General features: G+C 36.3%; 2 protein-coding genes across 4 annotated transcripts; both read right to left on the bottom strand.

Moving 5' to 3' along the window:
- Positions 1–1674: 1674 nt before the first annotated feature.
- On the bottom strand, positions 1675–26637 carry LOC133516789 (nose resistant to fluoxetine protein 6-like). Of its 3 annotated transcripts, XM_061849745.1 has the most exons (12): positions 25821–26637; positions 25301–25489; positions 22773–22852; positions 22422–22621; positions 21541–21655; positions 21029–21240; positions 18321–18511; positions 17894–18032; positions 9623–9809; positions 8961–9103; positions 7358–7466; positions 1675–1847 (listed from the first exon to the last, which is right to left on the bottom strand). In XM_061849745.1, exons 1-12 carry the CDS (start codon positions 26039–26041, stop codon positions 1792–1794), a joined length of 1842 nt encoding a protein of 613 aa, XP_061705729.1. In that variant the 5' UTR covers positions 26042–26637; the 3' UTR covers positions 1675–1791. The 3 variants fall into 3 exon arrangements, with proteins under 3 accessions (XP_061705729.1, XP_061705727.1, XP_061705728.1); XM_061849743.1 differs by lacking the exon at positions 1675–1847 and having other exon boundaries at positions 7154–7466; XM_061849744.1 differs by lacking the exon at positions 1675–1847 and having other exon boundaries at positions 7154–7466; positions 18333–18511.
- Positions 2319–7153, bottom strand: LOC133516790 (uncharacterized). The gene is made up of 2 exons (XM_061849746.1): positions 6007–7153; positions 2319–2914 (listed from the first exon to the last, which is right to left on the bottom strand). Exons 1-2 carry the CDS (start codon positions 6958–6960, stop codon positions 2897–2899), a joined length of 972 nt encoding a protein of 323 aa, XP_061705730.1. The 5' UTR covers positions 6961–7153; the 3' UTR covers positions 2319–2896.

The following is a 26637-nucleotide window of genomic DNA, read 5'->3' as shown; positions in this document are numbered from 1 at the left end:
GTGCGATATTATGACTTCCTTACCAATCATCATCATATCGATGGGAAATGGCGTGTTTGTACAGGTTCGTATTTTGCCTAAATAGATGTTACCGCTGACGACCGCTTGCTGCGTATCTTATCAATGGCGGCGTGGCACACTGTCATTTCAACATTCTTATCATGATGATCTATTGCTAAATTATACTAATGATAAATTAGCTGGTAATTAACAAATTAAGAACGGTTAAAAAACTCCAAACGAGCAGACGGATCGCCTGATGATAAACAATTACCGTCACCCATGGACACCTACAACACTTGAAAGTTTGAAGTATGTATCGGCCGAAAATACCGCGGGCAACAGTTCATTTCACAGTTTAGCTGCTGAGTTTAGCTGTACGAGGCCACTGACATAAATGTACTACGCCATTTTCGACATTTGACGTCTGTCATTAAGCTAAAGAATAAGCATAGGTGGCCACAGGCATTGCATACAATTTTGACATATCTCGCATATTACTTTGTATCTAATGAAATGATAAGGAAATAGGCCTCCGACTCTAGTTTGTCTCTGAATAAAAAAAACTACGAATGCCTGACATGTAATACTGTCTTACTATTCATAAGTGCTTGTTGCTAGGCCTACATGAATAAAGTATATTTGAACTTGAACTTGAACATGCGTGAATAAAGTTTTCATTTACCGCCATTTGACGTTCAGTTTATCTTTTAATTAGTTTTAAGCATAAAATGAATATGTTTTGTTGTTTTTAAAGTAACTACATTCGTGTAAGAATTCGTGTAAAAAGAGCGATAAAAATATTTCGGTGACGCCACCACATATCCGCGAGTTTCGCCAAGAGATGCCCCAACGTTGGCTGTAATGTGGGCTAGTGAATATATCATAGAAAGTTTATAATATGTGTGAAGATAAAATAGTGTTTGTGTACATAATTAGGCATTAAAACACTCGTGTGATCCTATTAAGAAACTCACTTCGTTCGTTTCTTAAACCCACACTCGTGTATTTTAATGCCTTTTATTATGTAGCAGTCACATAAACTACTATTACTTACTTAGTTACTTACCTGCCTACCTTCTTGCGTCATAAACACATAGATCGTACCTACATACATATTGATGAGTAGAAAAAGTAAGTTGATTATTAAGTTGTAGAATAATACGCAATTATTTTTTTACTTTTTATTGCATATTAATTTGTTTTGGAATAGTTATTTTTGTAAAAAAATTGTATTTTTTTTGTTTATTTCATTTTACTTTTTTGTACGTCTAAACAAAACAAAAAGTAATCGATAGGCTCCCTCAATTTTTTATATATTTAGCTTTTGTGCATAATTTGTTACATATTTTTAAAGTGTATTTTAGCCCTATGTTCGATTTTTTTTTATATCGTGCGAAAGTGAAAATCTTGGGATTCGAATCGCTGTATCGATCCCTCGAGAAAGGCTTCAAGAATGCTTATCAAATTAATGGCAACCGGATGATCCAGAAAAGCGCTACGAATTTTTAAAACTGCGTTTTTGAAGCGTGACTTAATTTCGCTTCCATGAACAGTCTTTATAATTATTATCTTACTAATTATGAAATATTAGAAGTGTCCAAACCGCTGACATTTTACTTCTGACCGTGATTTAGTGTTTACTCGAACGAAATAAAAGACTAAAACAAAACATGTGCTGTTATGTATATGTAATATAATTACCTTCAGGTAAGTAAGTAAAAAATAGAGTTAAAAAATCCCAGATCATCAGATTGAAGATCGAAGAACAATCTTACTAGTAGTAAGTTACTACTGTTGATGTTCGTCTGCACACCCTTGTTTGGTCTTCACCGTCTCAGTCTTGCCTGTAAAAGTCAGATGTATTAACATTTGTTGGATTACATTATAACTGTTATATAATAAACGGTGGGCAGAGTACCTAGAATATAAATCAGAAGATTGACATTAGTTCTAGATCATGTAGAAAAATTGTGTTACAAGTTAGGTATTTCGTTTTGACTAGTTAGGAACCCAGTTCTATGTCTGTCTCAACTCTCCTCTGTAGCTATGTCATGATGACAATTACAGTATAATTGTTGTAATTTAGACCCGGATTTAAAGACATGCCCCTTATTCATAAAACATTACGACCCTGAATGAAATAAATTATGTTTAAGTCAAAATAACAGATAAAGACAAACGATTCATAGGGAATTCAGCCCGCGTAGCCAACGTGTCTATCGTTCACGCTCCGTGGCGAACGAAACGCAACTGTCACAGTTGCACTAATATGGAAGAGTGATAGAGCGAGATTGTCAGGTGATATTGAAACGACCTTTACCGAGCATAGACTACTTTATTCACCAATCGCTTAGCCTACCCACATCATTGTAACTATCAAGATACCTACAACTCCCCTGTTACAAAAGAAATTAAATTGTACAAGATGTATGGAATTGAACCCATTAACTCATCCTCTTTCCTTAAATTTTAATCGTAACATTCCATCGTATTGACATTAATATTATATTATACGAATAGTTAATTTGATTGAATAAGTAAAATTGGCTTCATTAATTATGCGTAACATAATTAATTGGTAAGATACTCATAACTATTTAATTTTATTATTTTTATTTAGTAACTATATGAACATGTTCACCCGCATGCTGTGGTGTCACATAATATTAGAATTGTACTAAAAAGGTTTTAGCTTAGGTTTTACGAGTTTATGCATGCATGATGTTCAATTACCAAATTCGTAAAAAAAATGCAAAATCAACTCAAGACCCGTGACATGTTTAATTACATTCAAATTTAACACATCATCTGATCATTTTCTTACAACTAGAATTAATTATCATTGTTATTATTATTCACTTGCGGTACACCAGGTGCGGAGTATCCCCACCGATCAGGAGGCCTCACTGTCCTGCCAAAGCGAGAAACAAAGTAATCAGTTGTCTGCGATACCGGACGGGTACGTTCGAAACTACGTGTGGTACTGGAGCCGCGCATTCGGTTTGCCCCGGTGTCACCTGCTACTATATTATCATACAGAAAGTGGTCAACAGGTGAATCGCGGCGCCGCGTGGAGTCTAATATGAGTTGTCTGCGGTTTCGTCGTATTGTTCTGCCCGTCTCAAGTTTGACTGAATATGATCTAGGGCCTACTAATGCTTTAATTTTACCGTCACACCACCTGCCATTATTACGAGCCTTCACTAACGAGCCAGGTTCAAGCAGTCTAAGGTTTTTACTTCCCCTATCAAAATATATTTTTTGCGTAAGTTGACGGTCTTGCAATTCATGACGAATTTTCGTGTTATCTACGGGTTTAGGTAATAGTCGCTCTGGGAAGCAAGGCAAAGGACTACGCAATTTCCTATTTTTTTGGATTTCTGCCGGAGACGGTAACTTGTCGCTAATGGGTGTATTTAAATAACCTAACAGAGCCAGTCTGAAATCCGAAGAATCTTCTACGGTTTTACGTAATATTGACTTTATTGTCTGAACAGCCCGCTCCACTTGTCCATTGGATTGGGCATATCTAGGTGATGACGTATGATGCTCAAAGCCCCACTCTTTACTAAAGTTTTGAAATGATGTCGACGAAAATTCCGGCCCATTATCTGAAAACACGATATCCGGTATCCCCTCCCTACAAAAAATATTTTTTAAATGATTAATCACATGCCCCGACGTAAGGGACCCTAATTTTATAACCTCCACATACTTGCTAAAATAATCAATAATACAGAGATACGATTCACTCCCGTAGTGAAAAATATCAGTACCGACCTTTGACCAAGGACGCGACGGAACATTATGCGGTATCAAAGGTTGTTTACTATTCTCTTTCCTATGCATAAGGCAGGGTTGACAATGAGAGATCATATCTTTAATCTGAGAATTCATATTCGGCCAATACATTATCTCCCTAGCCCTTAATTTGCACTTTTCAACCCCTAAATGACCTATATGTATTTTTTGCAACATCTCTCTACGCAAACACTTTGGTATTACTATTCGTTCGCCTTTCAATATCATATCGTAAGCAACCGTTAACTCGTCCCTACAGTTCCAGTAAGGTTTAATAACATCATCTACTTGAGATTTGTGTGCAGGCCATCCTTTTCTAATGATCTTTTTTAGGATTTGCATTTCGCTATCCGTACTATACGATTTTTGCAATCTCAAAAAATGCGAATCCGTTAATGGATTGCTAACCACTACCGCACATACCTGCGCTTGCGCGTCCAGGTGGTCCCGCGGTTCCTCGGGCATCTCGCTTGCGCCCGCTGGCGCAGGCGCAACAGCACGCGATAATGTGTCCGCTACGTATAAATACTTCCCTGGCTTATACACTAGCGTGAAAGTATAAGGTTGCAACCTCAGCAACATCCTTTGCAATCGGGCCGGCGCGCTTGCTATTGGCTTATTTATGATGCTAATTAGTGGCTTATGGTCAGTTTCAATTGTCACGTCGCCTCGACCGTAAATGTAAGTATAGAACTTCTCACATGCAAAAACACAAGCTAACAGTTCTTTCTCAATTTGTGCATATGCTTGCTCTGCCTTCGTTAACGAACGTGACGCATAGCACACCGGCAAGTTATTTTGCAATAAGCACGCACCAAGACCGTTTTTAGACGAATCTACAGACAATGTCACCTCCTTATCTAAGCTATAGTACTGCAGTACCGGTGGACTAATCAGACACTTTTTAAGCTCATCAAAACATTTGTCATGGCGGTCGTCCCAGTGCCATGCAATATTTTTCTTTAATAATTCCCTAAGTAAATGAGATTTATCTGAGAGGTTCGGAATAAAGCTACTTACATACGTAACAAGACCTAAAAACCTTTCTAAATCTTTCACATTCTGCGGTCTAGGCATATTTCTGATCGGAAGTGTGTGTGAACTGTCCGGTAAAATTCCATGTTCCGATATAATATGTCCCAAATATTTCAATTGCGACAACCCTATTTTACATTTTTGCTTATTGAGTTTAATATTAATTTGCCTGCACCTCTCCAGAACCTGACGCAAACGCTTATCGTGTATCTCCTTCGTTTCGCCATAAACGAGTAAATCATCTATAAATAATATAGTCCCCTCAATATCATCAAATTGCTCGTATAACCTCTTATGAAATATTTCCGACGCCGAGGAAATTCCAAACGGCATTCTTAGGAATTTATACCTACCGAACACGGAATTAAAAGTACATAAATCCGTCGAATCATCACTCAACTTCACCTGCCAGAACGACTGTTTCGCATCCAACGTACTAAAATATTTGGCACCTGCTAAATTCGCGGTTATTTCGTTTAACGTTGGTAACTTAAAATGCTCCCTACGGATGGCTTTATTAAGATCGCGCGGATCTAAACAAATACGGAGATCACCATTTGCCTTTTTTACGACCGTCATACTATTAACCCAGTCGGTAGGTCCTTCGACCTTCGCCACAACCCCTTGCTGTAACATCTCGTCAAGCTTCTTTTTAACACCCTCGCGTAGCGCAATTGGTAGTTTACGCGGCGCATGTACGACCGGACGCGCATCTTCCCTTAATCTTATCTTATACTCGCCTGGCAAACATCCCATCCCTATAAACACATCCTCAAAATCGTTCAATATTTCCTCACTACTATTTCTCACCGATGAATCTAAGCTATAAATACGTTTAACGAGATTCATCTCATTACACGCAATTCTCCCTAATACAGGGGATGAATTTACGTCAGCAATAATACATTTCAGTACGTACGCATTTCCCCTGCATATAACTTTTAGCATCGCTTTGCCTACCACCCTAATGGAAGCTCCCGAGTAGCCTGTCAACTTAGTCCGAGTTTGAGCCAATTCATCATCTTTAATACCTATCTTTGATAAGAACCTGTGAGGCAAAACGTTCACGTCAGCTCCAGTATCCAGTTTGAAAGACACAACAGTATTCCTTATCAAAATATCTTCATGCCAACTGTTTTTTGAGTTACTATTATTATTACGACTCACCTGATCAGTGGAGTTCTCCTGTACCATGTACACACGGCACATCCTAGCAAAATGATTTGCCTTATTGCATCGAGTACATCGCTGGCCGTACGCCGGACATTTAAATCTATCATGCACCCGACCACAATAGTCGCATTTCTTGTTATTTTTCCTGCTAAATTGCCCATTTTGACGCGGTGCCGGTGACATTCCATCACTGCCATCCCGGTTGGCTGACAGCGGCGGCGCGGCGCGCGCGCGATGCTGACTGGCGGCGCGGACGCCACAACGGCACACGGCGGGCGCAGGCGACCCGCGGCGTCCAGGTGGCGCCGTCCGGCGCCTGAAGTGTACCTCACATACTCTTTCTTCTCGCTCTTGCTCGGTGACCTCGTGAATGTGACTGTCAGGTCCTTTCTCCGACTTAATATGGTTCGCTTGTGCTCGCGACATTTCCGCTATCCTACTGATATCCATCGCTTTCGTTAGTGTGAGGTCACATTCGCGTAGCAACCGTTCTCTCAAAGCATCCTCAGTGAGACCACATATCAGCCTAACTTTTATGAGGTCATCGTTCAACTCTCCAAACTCACAAGTTTTCGCCAATCTTTTTAGCTCAAACGTATATTGCTCAGTTGATTCACCGTCCAATTGATTACGCATAAAAAACTTGTGTCGCTCCATTGTTAAGTTCTTCGTAGGCAAAAAATATTTATCAAATCTGTCTAATAAGGCTTTTGTTGTCGCAAACGTCTCCGTGAATTGGTCATATACTTCTCTGCACTGTTCCCCAATAAAATGCAATAATATGCTAAGTTGTACATCCTCGGTCTTTTTGCCGAATTCACATGCTTTTGAATATGTTTCAAAGGACTTCCGCCATTTTGACCATTGTCTGCTAAGATTGCCCGTAGTTACACTCGCGATATCGTTTTCAAAACAAAACGGAGATGGAGGTTTAAGTGTCGACTCCATCGCAAATCACTCACAGTTTATTTTTTGCACTTGATAAGTAGTCAGAATCACTAAATTAATCACTTTTAACTATAAAAACCGACTGCGCCATGTCAGGTGATATTGAAACGACCTTTACCGAGCATAGACTACTTTATTCACCAATCGCTTAGCCTACCCACATCATTGTAACTATCAAGATACCTACAGAGATGACTACGCTACGCTACGGAGCGTTAACGATTGTAACGTTGGCTATGCGGCCAGGCTTGTAATGCCTTTATGAATGACGCCATTGGAATTTTGGGGGGCCCTCTTTTCCATCTCAAAACCATTGTTAGGTTGGTTGGGCCTGGGCCTTGTGCGCCTAGGCGGAAACCCGGCCCTGGCCCTGCCAAAATAATAAAAAACAACTCACTTCCTCCTATCGCCAGCTTTATAAGTGTAGAGAAAGGTGAGTCTATCAGCACGGTCGCTATGAAAGCGATTATAAACGCCGAAACGAAGTCAGCTAAGAATCGGTAGAACTGAAAAAAATAATGAGTTTATTGAGTTTGATGAGAAGGAGCTTATTTCTAAATATTTTTGTGATTCGCATCTATATACCTACATAATCGATTTGGTTTTATCTTTATAAAAATCCTTATATGTACTATAATGTATTTTTACACACCGTAGAAATACATTATAGTACATAGGTATACTACTAGGAGAATATTTGAAATCACAGACTGAGTGTTATTTTTTTATATTACTCGTAAAGCTTCACTCATTGACAAGGGGTTGTCTATTAATCGCGTCATATTATGTAGATTAGAAAGAAAAAATAAATTAATGATCCTATACTAAGCACTAAACGAGTATGACATTTTTCGTAGCATTTTATAGATATATATTTTTTACAATTTATGCATGTGCACTACAGCTGAATAGCACGCAACTACCAACAAACCTACTAGTATCTTACACGATGAACTGTATAGGTGTTTACGTTAATTTTGTTCAGGTGATTACGTTAATTTCATATACTGTTGTTCAGGTGATTACGTTAATTTCATATACTGTTATTCAGGTGATTACGTTAATTTCATATACTGGCTTGCAGAAGCTGACAGGAATACGCGAATTAAAAATTACCTACTCCAGAGCACACAGTCGCTGTGGACGAAATTGGTCAGGAGAGCATCATCATCATTTCATATACGCCTTTGTGAATATTCCTGTGCTGCGTGATTAATTGACATAATGACAAAGACCCAAATTAAGCGGATTTTATCTCAATAACGGTATTATGGTAAACATATTTGATGAAATAATAAAAACATTAGAAATTAAAGCCAAAAACTAGCTTAAACAAAATGACGTGATTAGTCGTGATAACCCCTTAGTAGTAGGTAAGTGCATACATTTGCTACCTACTTGTTGGTGTTGACAAATACCTCGTCTTACGTAAGGAGCGCAGTAGGTTAAGCCACCGGAGTTTTTGAAACATATTATCATACCTAGCGTTTTCTCTCGTAACTTCATCAAAACCTAATTTCATGACTGTCGCTCAATAAAAAAAACCCGAACATAGGTCTAAAACGCACCTAAAAATGTTGTAACAATTTTTGGACAAAAGCAGCAAATAAAATCTAACAAAACTGAAATGAACAATTCTGTTAACAACTGTGTCAAAGGTCAATAAAAAAACGATAAATTATAATTCACATTTCCTAGTTAGTTCAAATAAATTTATAATTTTTCATATGCTATGCTACACATGCTGTTCAGGAAAAATGCCAATTTCAGCTGCTTAAATGTTTGGTCATCATCTATCTAGCGTTGTTCTGGCTTTTTGCCACGGCTCGTGGGAGCCGGGAGTCTGTTTGGTACCTTATCCCAAAAATTGGCGAAGGCACTAGCTTTATGAAAGCTACTTGCATCTGACCTTCCAATCATGAGATGAAACTAGGCTATGTTCGTATTAATCTGGTTTCCTCACGAATCAAAATAATAATTAAATATTATTAAAAACTTACAAAGCGTTCAACGGAGAAGTGACTCGCCGACATCGAAGTACTATTGACAATGACCATTATGGAATAGTGGAAGATGTACATCGCGTAGGAAAGCCGAGACGGCAGCTTCCACATACGAAGCGACAGGAACCAGTTGACAGGACCTGCGCAGTACCGACCAAGATTGTTAATGAGAGCTACCGTTTTGGCTCACTATTTGTCATAGCTATTATAGCCTATAGGCGTGACAAAGTTTTTTTTAAATTTCAAATATATTTATAGTCTGGCTAACCCAACTTCTAAGTAAATAAAAAGAAAAAAACTATACTCATCCCCACAGATCTTGATATACCTCTGTGCTCATCCCTTTCTGGGTGCTAGTAAGATAAAGTCAGTATGAACTTAGTTTACCGTAACGTCTTGTTGAAAACAAGTTTTTACTAGTCAAATTTAGTTGTCTCAAAGTCGGAAAACTAGTTTTGACCCGGAAGTGCCGCGGTGAAAATTAGTTTTCAATAATCATTCAAAACTATGTTTTAAATTTTATTCAAATTTACCTTAAAGTTTTTGAGAGAAATGATATAGTAACAGACGGATGGACAGAGACATGACGAAATCATAAAGGGTTCCGTTTTTGCCATTTTGGCTACGGAACCCTAAAAGCAGTACAAATTTATACCAACCTCCATAACCGTGTGTACATGCAAATATCATCCAGCCAACACACACAGCCCACCCGGGTCTGGCAAAGGAGTTAATGATGCCGTCCCAAAAGGGGCTGTCCCAATCCATCTGAAGAACGGGGTATGAGGAGTAGATAATGCCAGCGGAAACCACGAAGGCGCAGGACCAGCATAATGCTACAAACCACTGAAAGATGGTACTGTAATTACATATCCTATACTTATGTACATTAGAGGTAGGTTGAAATGGGCAGTGCTGTACATTGTAAACACTGTTAGTAGCCTAGCGCTAGAAGCGTCCTTTGAACCCGACGTTTGTAAAATTCAATACCGGCCCGTACTAATAATATCACCCACTCAATCACCGATTCGTAAAGTGATGGGCTGCAGAAACATTTCCGCTACCAGTAAGTTTCCATTTGGGAATGTTACTATAGTCTGCATCTTTAGGTATTTAAATAAAAGTAAACAAAATCCAGTCCAGCCAGTTGAGGGTAGATTAGACATTACATGATCAAATAATGTAGGTTAAAGTCAGGTCGTTCAGCGACAGATCCAAGACGTATTGTATTTGGTTGATTAACCAATAAATGTTATAAACTTATAACTACCCGAAAATTTACAAATTTTTTGTTTACTTTTATTTAAATACCTTAAGATACAGAGATAGTAAGTTACCAATGTTACCAGTAACATTCCCAAAAGACGGTAAGATACGAAACTCATGATTTATACGAGTACGAGTATGAGGTAAAATACGGTTCAGAAGTTATTTTCTTAGTACAACAAGTCATGGACGTTAATCGTTGAGCCATTTAGGATTTACTTCACATTGGAGATGTCATAGTGTCACAGAAAGTGGTCTGCGGGTCAACAATTCAAGTCTATTTTAAACGGTGCCTACGTTAACGCCTGCTTTATTTTGAATTTCGCGAACCGATAGGTAATTATTCAATTTTAACAGCCGCATGACAATACTTTGGTTTGTGGATTGGTCGAGCCGCTTCTGTGCCGCTATTTTGAAACATTTTCAAGTCTACGATGCTCTCTAAATGTTTTTATTACTTGGTTCACGTTTGACTTGGAGAATTAGATATTATTTACGTTTTTTTGCAGTTAATCTGTGCAGTGTTGATGATTGCACAGCTAAATTGCAATGTTCCAAATTAATTCGCTGTATCGAGTAAAATATCTGATTATTAGGGAAGAAATATGTAACTAGCAATAGTAGTGGTGGGCTGTACACTAATTATTTTTAAAATTAGCAGATTAAAAGAGGTGAATGAGTGTCCGCTTTGTCAATTGAATAGACCTTACTGAAGCTTAATTGATAGAGATCTCTTAAAATTAAAGTTAAAATACATTCTATTTAAGGTTTTTTTACTAAACTTGTTTTAGTTTCTACCATCTACGCAAATTATAAATATTTCACTCTTCTTCCGCCTAAAACGAACGGTCCAATGGTCCATTGATATTTTATTCTGCAATTTTATAAAAGTTTCGGTTTCGGTTTCAGTACAAAAAACATTTTTGGGTCAGACACTACTAAATATGTACGTTTATTTTTATATAAAAAATGTGAAAAGTTTATTTTATTTTGATAAATTTAATTGATATATTTTAATAAAATTCTGATCATTATTATACAAAATGTTGATTGTTATATTTACATAGTTAATTAAACTGATGTATACACATACATTATTTTATTTTATTTTATGCAGTTAAGCATTATTTTAATCATTATTTCCGGATAGTATTGTTCCCAGTAACTTTGGAAAAATACCTGGTAGTATTGGGAATATTACCGGTAACATTGGGAATTTACTCTATCAGAGAATCCTTGATTGTTTTTTGACTGTAAATAATAGCATTATTAGTTATTTTAGTATTTAACACGAAATAAACGTAACAATTATAAATTTTTTTTTTTTCAAAGTTTCTCAATGTCAAAGTCATCTTCACGAATGAAATTTCTGTATTTATGAATTTCAATGGCTTCTATTACCAATCTTGGTATATAGTGACGTTCTGTCTAAATGACCTTCCGACTATGCAACTCGATCCAGTGATTTGTACCCAACTCAAGGAGATGCTGAGCAATACCTGACTTGCGAACGTCATTGTTCGTGACCGCAGCGATGTGTTCTTTGATTCTACATGCAATAGTGCGCTGGGTCTACCCAATGTACGAACTCCCACAGCTCAACTCAACTTTGTACACAGCAGGTTTTCCAGAGGAAAATTGTCTTTAGGCGACCTTAAAAATTGTGCAATTTTCCTGTGTGGGATAAAGATAGTTTTTACAGAGTAGTTATTGAGTATTTTTGAGATCTTATACATATGTCACCCCCTTGACGTACGCCATAAACGCTGCCTGTCTCTCAACGCGTCGAGTGAGGCGCTTGGTTTTTGTGTCCCACTTGTTAATGTTAAATCGGTAACCATTCTGAACTCACTCCACCACTCTCTGAACACGATTCAGCTCCTGTTTTGGACGTAGTGAGTCACACAGAGCGTGTGCTCGATTGGTCAGTGATGCCACAATAGAGTTTAAGGCCCTGCATCGAAAAATAACGGGATCTTTGAAGCGTGGCAGGGGCTAGCCCCGGAAACAAACAGACGTGATTTTCGGATATATGTATCTTGACTATATGATAAGAGGTATGATACTAGTCGAAACAAAAAGGCTTAAAATTTTCTCGATAGAATATAAATCCAAAGTTACATCTACATGTTTAGTGTTTACCTCAGTGCAACTAGAAAACACATCTTCATCCAGCATAATCCACTTTAAAGTAAAGGTTTTCATCTCGTCTTAAACATCATTCAACTAAATATTAACTTATTATCTTATACAAACGGATTTATTCTCGTTTTTGATTTTATGAATTCAACAGAAAACGCCCATTTCACGCAGTTCGGTTTCTCTTTCTGTCATGCGTCAAAGTCATAAATGCGTCCTTTATGCCAGTAATGTTAGATGGCCGTGGTGCCTCAAAGAGGTAAGACCTATGTCAAATCGCGCAGCGCTCCAAATTACGTAAAATCGACATATCCAATAAACGTTGAGTCGTAGCTCTATTAACTAGTAACGGAATCGGAGGTCTACTACGAATGGAGCTATCTTTACAGGCCTATACGTTACGCATGTGTGCGTGTTTGCTTAGCTACGTCAAAGTCTAATACTCTTTGAACAATTACAACGGGTAAGGAAATTTCGACAGCTTCTGTAATGTATCGGTAGCTGTGTGGTCGTGTAGACACCAAAGAAAAAATGCGAGACAGTTATACACCAATCTAATCGCAACTTTTTGTTTTCTTTTTTTGTTCCTATATAATATCTTTATTCCTTATTTTCTATTTTATTGTAAAAGTAAATCTTGTCTGTCTTATACAGAAATAAAGTTATTCTTTTAAATATGTGTATAAAAAACATATTTTAATGACACGAATAATTTTATTTTATTCATACCAATTTTTGTATAGCCTAGGTAATCTTTATGTAAAACAAATATACCTACTTATTATATAAAAAAACAAAAAATCAACACATTTATTAGAAAAAAAAAACTCGTTTGCACGGGCCGGGGTTTGAACCAGCGACCTCTGATTTGTAATCCGCATGCCTTAAGAACATAATTCACATAATTTATTTAACAGGATACTGTCAAAACGTCAATGACTAATATGACTTTTCAGCAAAGAGTAAAGTAAGTATGCTTTTCAGTTTGATTTTACTTGACAAGGAGCAATAAGAAAAACGTACCGAATCGTCCTTTTCTTAAAATTGCCATTCAAAGAAAATTCAGCTCGTGTGTGGTGCTATCTATAGTTTTTTTTTTATATGGGTATGCTGACAGCTGTTGTTTCAATACGATTTTGCGAGATTTGGCGTTTTTAGGTTAAAATTATATAGAGATAACACCTGTCATCGAGTTTGAAAAATACTATAAATGTTAACATATACAGGATGGTTTTTGATAATATACATCTTAGAACTTAAACTGTTTTAATTTCTTTTTTTTTTTCAGATTTTAAAATTATACCGCTCTACTTTTATACCTTATTAATATATCTTAGTCTTGACAAAGACGATTAAAGTTTTATACTTAGCAAAATCGCTTACTAACAATGTCTTTACAAAATCGCTCTCCTGTAAGTTTAGGCAACTGCTATAGTAGATACCACCATTTAACAGTTGCTTCAACCTCTTGTCTAACTGTCTGATAATTAAAGTAGTTCCTAATAGACGGCTTTGTGCAATTATGGATATCCCGATCAAACTTTTCATTTCAGAGGAACGCGATTCTGTGTTGATAATGTTAGTCTATACTTTATTTGTCTATGCTCTTGAAACCATTAGCCAACCAATTAGCTTATGGCGGGCATTGAAGGGTCGTTCTTTGAAATCAGATTATTAAATATAATTTCAATATAAGCCCATCAATCTAAAAGCGACGAGGGAATGAAAAAAACCGATAAGGGAATGACAAGGAATGACATAATGACAATGAATTTCGGAACAATTAGTTCCAAAATAATACACTGAATCATAGAACGCTCTTAGCAACTTAATGTTATTTTTAAGATCTATAGAACGAAGTGCCAAGCGTTGATTTTAGTTGAAACCCCAGTCCAAAGGGATGGAATGAGAACCAGGGGAAAAGAATTAAGTATGTCTTTGATCAACTGTTATGATTACGATAATTTTACTTAATCCATGAAAGTAAATAATCATTTACTTGACATATGATTTAACATTGTACATGCCCATGAAGAATACATTTTATATCAAAACACACGGGAATGAAAATCACAGTGAACCAAAGCCAGGGGAACGATATTATGAAATCGTTTATTTCAGGTGAAAGACCCATAATTACATCACAAACAAACTAAAATACAATACAAATTAACTTAAATTAAAAACAGTCAAAATAACAAACAAAATATAAAAAAACAGTAAGAATAGCATATATTTTTAAGAAAATAAGTAAACTGAATATCAATATACTTAGTAATTTACCTCTAGTTTTATGTCAACCTAATATCCTAAGAGCATTTATTAGAAATATATTAAGAAGTTCGAAATGTCACGAAACGTGTAGTGTGACTTCCTCGGATTTTATGATATCTTATTTTTCTTTGAAAGTGATTTTGGAAGAATTTTATATCAAATGTTAACACTTACACCTATTCCACAATACGGTTTAAAAATTGTATGGATATATAACGACTTTATAAAAAATTTAATAACATACGAGATCAGTTTTCGTGTCACCGCCGCGCGTGGTAACATAAACATGCAGTACTCGGTAGAAAGTTACCTTTACGTCTGGCAGCCTTTTTAACGCTATTTATTTAGAACAACAATACTGTGTTGGTGTCATATTTGCAAATGGCTGAAGGGAGAAGTGTTGTCGAAAATTATTTATTTGTGTTAATTAAAGAAAAAACAAAGGTCAACCTTAACGCGTCACCGCCGTGTTTGAGTTTTAAAAGTCAGTACTCATTTCACGTTATTGTTTGTAACATAAGATATACCTACTACATTCGAGATTGAGCTAATTATTTAATATTTGCAAAGTCAAAGGTAATTTTTAGGTAATACCGAACATGTTTCGAATTGTCACGACAGTGGCCTCAAAATTCTGTCCTCACCACGGACTTTTGAATCCATGTTCGTGACATATAGACACGTGGTCGTGACATTCTCAATTTGTTTGATTAATTTAGAGGCATAGTCACTCTTTAGAAATGGATTTTATTAGATACGTTCATTTGTAATTATTGCCCAACTGCTTAAGCAGAAAAATGGTTTCCGCGTGTATGTGGATGTATGATGTGTATCCGGTTCTTTGTCACGCTCTACAGCGCTAGTTTGACGAATTTCAACGTATGAGCTGTCATTCGATGTGTCGTAGTTATACTTAGGCTATATTAAAAATATTGTATAATTCAAAATAGTGGAGTTGGCCGACAAAATGCTGAAACGTCACGACTGAGGGACACTTTGTGACAACCGTGATTATGTACTCATTTTATTTACCTTTCCTGAGGGTATTAAGCTTGACCATATGCATCAAAAAATGCTTTTTATACGTAACAATATGTGAAAAATAAAAAGCTTTTATGAAAAAATATTTTTCTGGACACAATTTAAGAATCACCCTGATTGTTTGAGTAATTGTTTAAAAGTTATTAGTTGAATATTACATATTTCAGCGTAATAAAAATACTTACTTCACTTTTTTTTGGTAGTTTTCGTTGTTACCATATTACTTACTTTTTTCTTTTTTTATATGTAGGTAGTTCCCACTGACAACTGTGATTCACTATCATCCGAAAAATTGGTCGTCGGAAAACGGCACCCTGTATTTCCTGCCTCAACAATATATTACTAAATAAAATATGATAACTAACAATGTAAGATACCGAATTTAAAAAGATAGGTAGTGTTATACTTACAATTAACTATACTATTAACATCTTCCAAAAATCAACAATAAAAATTGGCTATATTGTAGTCTCAGATTTATTACAATTTACAACAATATATTTTTTTATTTTCTAGTAGCAAGTAATAACGCCATCTTTTTTATTTTCTAAGAATTAAGTTTCTGGCCGACCACGTATAATCGTAGTTAACTTTTGTAACGCAAGATGGAGCTTTCACCTACACGTGCGCCGCGGACTCCGCGGAGCGCTTCCATGTGTGCGTGCTAGCGGGGAGTGAGGAAGCTAGCGGGCGTGGCTTACGAACCGGTATTCGCGGCTTTAGTAGGCCCTTAACTGTCTGGGATGATGGTGTGAGCTCCCGTATAAATAGCGGTCTGTGTGAGTCGGTTTCCTATAGACTGACTGTCCTTAACATTCAGTCTTACATCAAGAAACGCAATACTCCTTTCTTGTTCCATTTCCAATGTAAACGACATGGATCGATGAATGCTAGCATCAGTTCAGCTTCCTCTTTACCACCCTTAATTATGCAGAACACATCATCCACGTACCACTTCCAAATTTTAACGGGTACTGGGGACGCAGAAAGGGCTAATTGCTCAGTGTTCCATCCAAATGTTAGCCACAACTGGAGCTACTGGACTGACCATCGCTACTCCCTCTGCCTATATTTAATATTGCTCGCGAATTAGAAAATAATTTGTAGTGAGGCAGTGTTCAAGGAGCCTCACGTATTCTAATGGGATGCCGTTCTCCTGAATCTTGTTCCTTACTACCTGAATGCTATCAGTTACAGGTACATTAGTGAACAAAGACACTCAGTCTATAGGAAACCGACTCACACAGACCGCTATTTACACCTATTTTAGCGATGGGAGCTCACACTATCATCCCAGACAGTTAAACTGTCCAGTGGTGGCATCACTGACCAATCGAGCACACGCTTAGTGTGACTCGGTACATCTAAAACAGGAGCTGAACCATGTTCAAAAGGTCCTGAGGATGAATGGTTACCGAGTTGGGTACAAATCACTGGATCGAGTTGCATAGTCCGAAGGTCATTTAGACAAGAACGCCACTATATACCAAGATTGGTAATAGAAGCCATTGAAATTCATAAATACAGCTATTTCAATCGTGAATGCGTTTAAATTGTCAAATGAGTGGAATCCTGAGATTTGTTTGTGTAAAAAACCATTGATATACAAATCAAACAAGTGTAGTGACACTGTGAGTGCGGTGTGCTTAGATAGACTAACAAGTGTGGACGCAATCAGTGGTAACGTTGAAAGCGAACGCAGTCGACGCGCACGAATGAGGGTAGACCGAGTGAGGTTTACACAACTTTGAAACCCACCAGTTACCCGTGAATAAGATACATGTAACTGCGTCGAAATATCGGGAGCTCAATAAAAACAATATAAAAGGTAATCACGGTTTATATCCCGGTCGATTTAAGTCTAGTGAAACTAACCGTGAATCATTCAAAACTGTTTCTCAATGTTACCGATCGGCGGGGGTAATATTACTGGTAGCATTACCTGGAATATTCTCACTTTGAGTAAGTTACTGGCAACGACTCATCACTTAAAGCCGGAAGTCTAATCGCTCGACTACTAAACCATGTATTTATATTACAAGTTTAAATCTCGCCTAAAAGTTAATACTTAATAAGCTTAAATCTGATATTTTCTAAAGAAAAGCTCGCTTAAGAGGGTGTTTAACTATGTACGGAGTGAACACTCTAAGCTAATGCACTTATTTCTCTATGGTAATGGTAAGTATAAACGAATTGTATATTTTTCTTACTCTAGCCATGTGAACTTCTTTGTTTTTAAACATATTAAGAAGATAGCCAAAAAACATGCCAACGAAGAAAGGTGAGCATCTCGTCAGAGTGTTGTGATAATAGTATCGTATATAGTAGATGGAATCTTCTTGTGATCGCCTGGAAACAATACATTTAATAAAAATGCCACCTAGGTTCGTTTAGTTAAACTTATACAACAAGAGTTGTTAATAATAGCGCCATCGTGTTGTATTGTATATCGTGAACTACTGCATCAATTTGCAGAACCAAAAACTTCTGTAGGTATTAGTGTATAACATTTTCCATAGATGGTGTTATTATAAAATTAATGTATACTTATTATCATGGTACCTATTTATGGTTTAAATTTTAAACCATAAATAGGTACCAAGATAATTTTAAAGTCAGATTAAAACTATAACTTACGTTGGTACAAACCATGTGGCCTGGAACTTGTTTAAATAGTTATACGTCGTCGATACCACCATGACGACCAACATGACGACAGTTAATGCAATCCATGCCGACCTTCTGGTGCCAAGCACCCAGAATAAAATTAAAGGTGAGAGTATATGCAGCTGCATGTCAACAGCGAGGTACCAACTAGGGCCTATACACTGAAATATAAACCTTTATATTAATAAACTAATAACAATAAATAAATAAATAAATAAATAAAATATTATTTTGGAAGTGTATTTCAAATCAAACAGATGTTCATTGTTCACGGTGTTTACACTCTAACGTCAAGTGTAAACAAACATGATAGATACACAAAATCCATAAACGAGGGTAGTTTAGAGTTTAAACCAATACCAAACCGCTTGGGTTACCTACTGCAACCTACTGTTAGTTGCTCTCGATTCTCACGAACCGTGACTCAATATCACTGACATAAATGTACTACGTGTTGCTTTAGCTTTGTTCAATCTATCAGATGTTCCCAAAATTATCTTCTTAAAGTCCCGTCATCGTCTTCTAAATGTTTTAATGATTCTTTTACATTCCAGCCAGTTCGGTTGTGGAACTCATAGCATGCTAAATCACTTCATATTTTTAAAAGTAAATAAAAGAATATTATTTATCGCTTCCATAATGTTATTTTATGTTCTGTTTCCCTTTAAATTGTTGTTGGCCGCATTGTGGTGAGTTATATATATATTCGTAAATGTGTTATACATGATATTTGTTATTTAGATATTTGTTATATATGTATAGTTTATATGTATTTGTTATTTATGTATGTGTATAATTTGGTATTATTATCTCTTAACTTCTATCACTCACTGCATCACCTACTCACATTACTTGTTTTTTTTACCTTGTCTATATACCTGTAAGAGATCGCTCTTTAGCGATAAGACCGCCCGCTGTCTACCATAGTCTAAGTTTTGTGTTTAATTTGTATGTCATTATGTTTTTTCTTTTCATATTGTTGAGCAAGGCCAAACTGTTATGACAACTAATCATTTTCTGCCTAAATACGTACTATAAAGAATCTAAGTAAAATGTATTTAATTCCGTTTCAGTTTAATGATTTTTTTTAATAGTCATAAAACCCTTTGTATAATATGATGATTGTAAGTGATGAACATTTACACGAAGCTCAGAGACTGTATGAAGCATCGTCTATTCCTGGCCTTCGCAGACACGAATTTAATCAAAAAATACAATCTCGTACTACTAATAGTTTTCAGACAAAAGGTAATGAAAATACAGAAAGATTGCTAATTTTATTTTTTTACAGACACCTTATTAACAACCGATGAAATGGAACTATTTGACAAGTAATGCCATTTTTTAAATGTCCTTATCTCGTTGCAATAAGGTCTTGACCGTCGAGTTAATGACTCTTCTATTTGTCAAAAAAAAAATACTAGGAAAAAAACGCGGGTTTTATTATTTTTCACGCACCTACTTTTTAAATGTTTAAATTTGGTCAATGCATGATATAGTCACGGTGTATACGTATATACACCGTGACCATATTGAACCGTCAATTCATAACTGTCAAAAATCAATAGTTTCGCTATATGTTTATTATTCTAAGGCTACTATTATAATGACCACCAAATAAAAACATTGGTACCCTAAATTAGAAAATCGCTCTTACCAAAAAACATTAATTAACACCATAAAAATAAGGGTTAAAATTATAAAAGTACATATGATGGCAAAATTAATACTGCGACCCTTACAGAAACAAAATAAGAAAAGTGGGTTAGGTTACGTTTGAACTGCGATCCTCACAGAACCGAACTGCTATCAGAAAATGGATTAGGTTAGGTTTGAACTGCGACCCTCACAGAACCGAACTGCTATCAGAAAAATGGGTTAGGTTAGGTTTGAACTGCGACCCTTACAGGAAAGAAATGCTACTAGAAAAGTGGGTTAGGTTAGGTTAGAACTGCAATCCTACCAGAACCGAACTGCTATCAGAAAAATGGGTTAGGTTAGGTTTGAACTGCGACCCTTACAGGAAAGAAATGCTACTAGAAAAGTGGGTTAGGTTAGGTTAGAACTGCAATCCTACCAGAACCGAACTGCTACTAGAAAAGTGGGTTAGGTTAGGTTAGAACTGCGATCCTTACAGAACCGAACTGCTATCAGAAGAGTGGCTTAGGTTTGGTTAGAACTGCATTCCTCACAGAAACGAACTGCTAATAGAAAATTGGGTTAGGTTAGAACTGCGACCCTTAAAGAAACAAAAAGCTACTAGAAAAGTGCGTTAGGTTAAGTTAGAACTGCGCCCGGACAAAAACGAAATTAAAATATTGGTGACCTATTACTATTTTTGAGTCTACAATGATTAGTCTGGAGACATTTCTGTAACAGGATAACAAAATTTAAAATTCTGGGTCAAATTTCACTTTAAATGGAGTTCTGATTTTGGTGATCATTTACTAATTTTGGGTTAATAATGAATATTTTGGCAAGTAACTTTAAAAGGATAACAAAATGTAAAAAAAATTGTTATAATTACACATAAAAATGATGTTTTAATTTTGGTAATCCATTTATTATTTTTGGTGGTAAAATCTATTTATCACCACATTTAGTAAAATATATCATCAAGATAAATTTTACTAAATGTGGTGATCAGTTAAATACCAGCCGTATTCTAAGCTACTTACTTGTTCATCCGTCATATAATTCTGCACGTAAGTGAGGGTAGCCCACCAGTATGTCCTACACCGTTCCACTTTATCAACTACGATGCGCCACTCCGGGCCGTCAGAGAGATGGTTGAATAACGACGCTTGAAGGAACACGCCGGTTGCCAAAATGGGAAACATTCGCAATAAACGATGAAGATAGAACATATGGATTTTTTTAAACAGACCCTCTGAAACAAATTATATTCATGGCGATAGTCACTACACTGACATATTGAATTATAATTACTAATATGATATTAATGGGCGCAATATTCTAAAAAATCTGAGTCAATCTGGAATACCTATTCCCGCAAGTGTTAAAAGTTTGATGGACAGACTGTGACTTTTAAAGTACCTATCTAGTAGAAACAAATATTGTTTTGTTCTTTTTAGGGTTCTGTTCAAAGTAACCCGTTTAGTTTGTCATATTTGTCTGGCTTTTTTTACTAGCTTTATATTTAATGTTGAATAATGTACATAACACTAACTCGGACTTATCTTCCCAACAGTGGTATACACAATCAGCAGTCCACTTAGCAGGAAGAAGGTGTCCACTGAGATGGGAGATGCCACGATCCAAATTGACGAGAATGACACCATCCACTGAAAATAAACTCGTTTTAAAGCTGCATGCTTCTGTTGTTGCATGTCAGTTGGCCTTATTAGGATAACATACTCTTCGAGAGCGAAAACACCGTTAAGGTGCCGTAGGCTCAGAGAACGGAGATTTTTAAAACATGTACCGATGTTTTTGAATATGGTTGCCAAAAATGTAATTAACATTCGCTCGATAGAAAAAAATCACGAACATAGGTTAAAAATGCACTTAAATTAAAAATTAACAAGATTTGCATAAAAGCTAAAAATATGAAAATAGCGTCTAAAAATGCACATTTTTATTTTCAGGGAACTCATCGATTACTTTGTTTTTAGTTAAAACTTATAAAAAATGATTAGTCAAAAACATGATATCCATCTCGCTCACGCTTACATTCAGTAAGAGTGAAAAAAACAATAAACTACGGGGCCTTAACTGTTTAACTTGTTAATCTAAAGCGGTATAAAGCATAAGCATAAACAATATTATTTTCACCACACCAACTGGTAAAGGCCCTCTTGATTGTTCAAAAACTAATGAGAAACTTGCATTTTATCCACATGTGGGCAAAGTAATCAGATACAAATTTTGAGTTGTTTCCTTATGTTAGCTAGTAAAATTGACTTTCAAATGATGATTTTGAATGATAATTTTATTATTACATTCATTTGGATTTGATTTAATTTGAATATTTTGGTATTTTATAGTTAATAGTTTCTTCGCGTTGGTGTGGTGAAATATTATTTAAATATATTTTTTATAAAAACAAACCCTGAACATGTCTAATGGATTAAAAAAGTGTGATCTCCGATTGGTACCATAAGTGTGGCCTATGATGATCCACATCATGGATATGGATCTGATTCCATCCAGGCTCTCTAGAGTTCCAGGGCCAGAGTTGAATGTGAGCAAACGGCGAGTGTTCGTGTAGAGAGAGAACGATTTTCCCAGAGTATTGGCTTTTTTTGAACCTGAAAGTTAAGCAAATTGACGCTCGAATTATGTGTTTAATAATAATTATATATGTAGACAGCGGAAAGGAAAATACTCAAATATAAATTAAAATATTTTGCCCCTGCATACTTGAATAGAAACCACATAATTATTTACTTAAATACGTACCTTCCGTACATATCGCGGTGAAATATATATCATAGAGCGTCGAAACGACAGTAATAAGGATTATGAAGCCAAAAACTCCCCTGAAATAGAATTAGAAATATACTTTATAAATAATAATGCGAGCTCGGCGTACAATTTTTGTAAATATTTCATTATCTATTCGAAACTTTTATAGAGTAATAATTAAGAAATTCCAAAAACCAAGACCATCCAAAAATCAAGATCCAAGTTCGAAACCAAAACAACTTGTCCTGGGTCTCAGGACAGGAGGCAAGACAGATAGTCACCAGCGTGGTTTATCCAAGACATGATTGATGATGAGACACGCGCTTATCTATAACCTGTTATTTATTTATCGCGTTTCGAATTTTTCTCAATATATAATTGATTTAAAATCTAGCAGAACAAAAATAACGCAAGCAGGATGAACCCTTAAGTTTCCTATTTAGTTAATTCATATACCTACTTAAATAAAAAAGCGGCCAAGTGCGAGTCGGACTCGCCCATGAAGAGTTCCGTACCATTTATGACGTATTAAAAAAACTACTGACTAGATCTGGTTCAAACCAATTTTCGGTGGAAGTTTGCATGGTAATGTATATCATATATTTTTTTTTAGATTTTTCATTCTGTTATTTTAGAAGTTACAGGGGGGGGGAGACACACTTTTTTTCACTTTGGAAGTGTCTCTTGCGCAAACTATTCAGTTTAGAAAAAAAATGATATTAGAAACCTAAATATCATTTTTGAAGACCTATCCCTAGATATCCCACACGTATTGTCTGATGAAAAAAGATTTTTTGAGTTTCAGTTCTAAGTATGGGGAACCCCAAAATTTATTGCTTTTTTTCTAGTTTTGTGTATACATCTTAATGCGGTTCATAGAATACATCTACTTACCAAGTTTGAACAGTATAGCTGTTATAGTTTCGGAAAAAAGTGGCTGTGACATAATCGGACAGACAGACGGACATGACGAATCTATAAGGGTTCCGTTTTTTGCCATTTGGCTACGGAACCCTAAAAACTACAACAATATAAAACTTTTTCTGCAATATGCTCGGAAATGTTCACCCTATTGTAGCAAAACTAGTACGGGAAGTTCTTAATTATGGTCAAACTCAAATAAAAAAAATCAGACCATTATTGTCGTGTTTTAGCGGACAGGAAGTTATTACTGTATTGTTTTTTACTTTTAAAAACAGTATCCACTAAGAAAAACTTAAGGGTTCATCCTGCTTGCGTTATTTTTGTTCTGCTAGATTTTAAATCAAATATATATTGAGAAAAAATCGAAACGCGATAAATAAATAACAGGTTATAGATACGAGTAAGCGCGTGCGTTCGCCTGCTACCGCTCCCGCGTAGCGAATGAATTGTTTTTATATAGGCAGCCAGGTATTTTCAGTCAGTTTGCGCTAGTCATCCACTTTCAATCTTAATTAAACTTACGTCGTTTTAAAGTTGCATCACGTCGGTTCTAATGGTACCAAACACAAAGTGTAATCTAGACAGTTTCATGTGAAAATTCTCGAGAATCAACATTTTTATTTTTTATATAGGCAGCCAGGTATTTTCAGTCAGTTTGGGCTAGTCGTCCTCTTTCAATCTTAATTAAACTTGCCTCCTTTAAAAGTGGCATCAAAACGGTTCTAATGGTACCAATTACAAAGTGTAATCTAGATAGCATCATGTACAAATTTGTTAATATTTGCAAGGCTGCTATTTTGTGAAGTTAGCAGCCTATGTAATTGTTGCAATATTTTTCATATTTTATCGCACACATTTATCTAGGACATCAAAAAAGTCATTATTTCTTTGTCATAGTTTGTCTATTACCTTGAAATAATATATTTTACCGTTTTGTAATATTTATAAATCTTGACTTCTTTATTTGGTCGGGTTATTTTAGGCAGCTTACTTTAGGCTGCTAACTTCACGCCGATCCTATAGCTATGGTATAGAGTCGTGTGAGACCATGGTGTTAGAAGACTATATGTATAAGCTTTATATTTTTTTGAGGATCTCATCCGTGCACATACAGCTTATATTGCACAATTATATTGAATGAGCGAATATTGAGTGGTACTGAATGGGAGAATAGTTGTGCCTTTAACTATTAAAAAATAATTAAAGGGGGAAATTGTTTTTGACATGTTTTATGTGATGATTCCATTTGAGTGCTGGTTGATGGTTAAATTATAATTATTTTACCTTATTTCCTCGCATGTTTGGATAAAAGCACTATATATTTATGTCTCGGTAGGAACAGCAATTCGTGGATTCATCTTCTTTGTCGGACTCCACGTCGTCCGACAAAAACGAAACTCATCCACGCATTGCCCTTTCTCGGCCTCTGCAATAATGTACTATTACATTCATAAGCCACATATACCAAAACGTTAGGGCCGCTTTGCGAGTTCCAGTGTTATAGTCAACTAACTCGAAGTTAACTGTTTATACCGTTATACAGTATCAAATCAAAAATTGACTGTATGTAAGTATACAGTCAATTTATGATTACTTACATAGCAGCATAATCAACGGGTGCAAACGGTTTATCATTTCTCAGTCTGCAAAATTCTTCCGTGAATTTGAAACCCACGCTAGTGGTGTTTATGAAAACGGTGTCGATGAATTGCTTAGGTGAGCAAACCGTAGGAAGGCATACTGCCAGTTTGAACACTCCATCAGCCAGCGCGCTGTCTTCTGATACCCTGTGGATTGAGTGCCAGTTATTCTAACGTATTCGTGAAAATTAATATGAATGAATTGATAGACGATGTCTGATGATGTATTAAGTATACATATATGTACCTACAGTTTTTTCTGTGTCTTTAGTTAGGTAAGTATAACACTTATAACTTATAAAAATACATATAGAATTTGAGAGCGCCCTTTTTGACCCACAAACTGTATTTGGTTTGGAGAAAATATTGTATCCAAGAGTTTTCTAGCGATCTAGGGAGAAAGAGAGAGAGAGAGGGAGAGAGAGAGAAGAGATCTAATTTATCGCTATAACAACAATTGAGTAAATATTTTACTTACCTCATTAAATCCTTATCAGGTCCAGTCATACGACTGTATTTTTCTGCTTCTGTTCGCACCTTTTGTAGATTTCTGAACATGTCACTATGTGGTCTTGTAATTGAAAAAAGTTCTAGCGAAGGAAGCTTGGGCCCTTTCATGGACCATCTTGAACCTTCTTCTTGCCATTCTGGCAGAAGTGGTAAGTTTAACTCATCTTGAACCATTGGAATATTTATCATACAATACTTGCCCTCTATGTCTGATGGCTCAAAGTTTTCACTGATTGCTAGACACTGATGGTAGTAGCCGAGGTCCACAAAGTTTCCTTGCAAAATACCTCTCGGAAGTCTGATGCCTGCATCAAGAACTATAAAAGGCAAAATAAAATATTAATGTTAACAATGACAAAGTTTCGTCTAATAATAATAAATAAATAATAATCCGCAGGGCAGGGAGTAACGACCCCACGGACCCGAGTACTCCCAAGAGTCGGTCAGGGTCTCCGTCTCCAGCGTGTCTTCGTCGGTCGGAGTGGACTCCAAGGGGACCCGCAGGACTCTCAGCACTGGCTTGCCTTCATTGGCTGTCCAGAGAGGAGTCGTTAGAGCTAAATGCTCCAGGGGTGGAAGTGAAAACTTGCATAAGACGCGAGTTGGCACAGTGGCTGTTATCAGCCACTGGGTAGAAAGCGGCGTACACCTCTCGACACCCCTGAGCCGCTCACACCGGTGTGGCTCCTGGTCGTCTTCACGACGGCATTTTCAGGGGCCCATCTAGTGGGCGGCGAGTCACCGCGTGCCTCGATAACTAGTGAAAACATTGTTATGGCAGGTGT

Source organism: Cydia pomonella, chromosome 4 (genome assembly GCF_033807575.1).
Source record: "Cydia pomonella isolate Wapato2018A chromosome 4, ilCydPomo1, whole genome shotgun sequence".
Lineage (NCBI taxonomy): Eukaryota > Metazoa > Arthropoda > Insecta > Lepidoptera > Tortricidae > Cydia > Cydia pomonella.
This window is presented reverse-complemented; position numbering and strand designations above follow the sequence as displayed.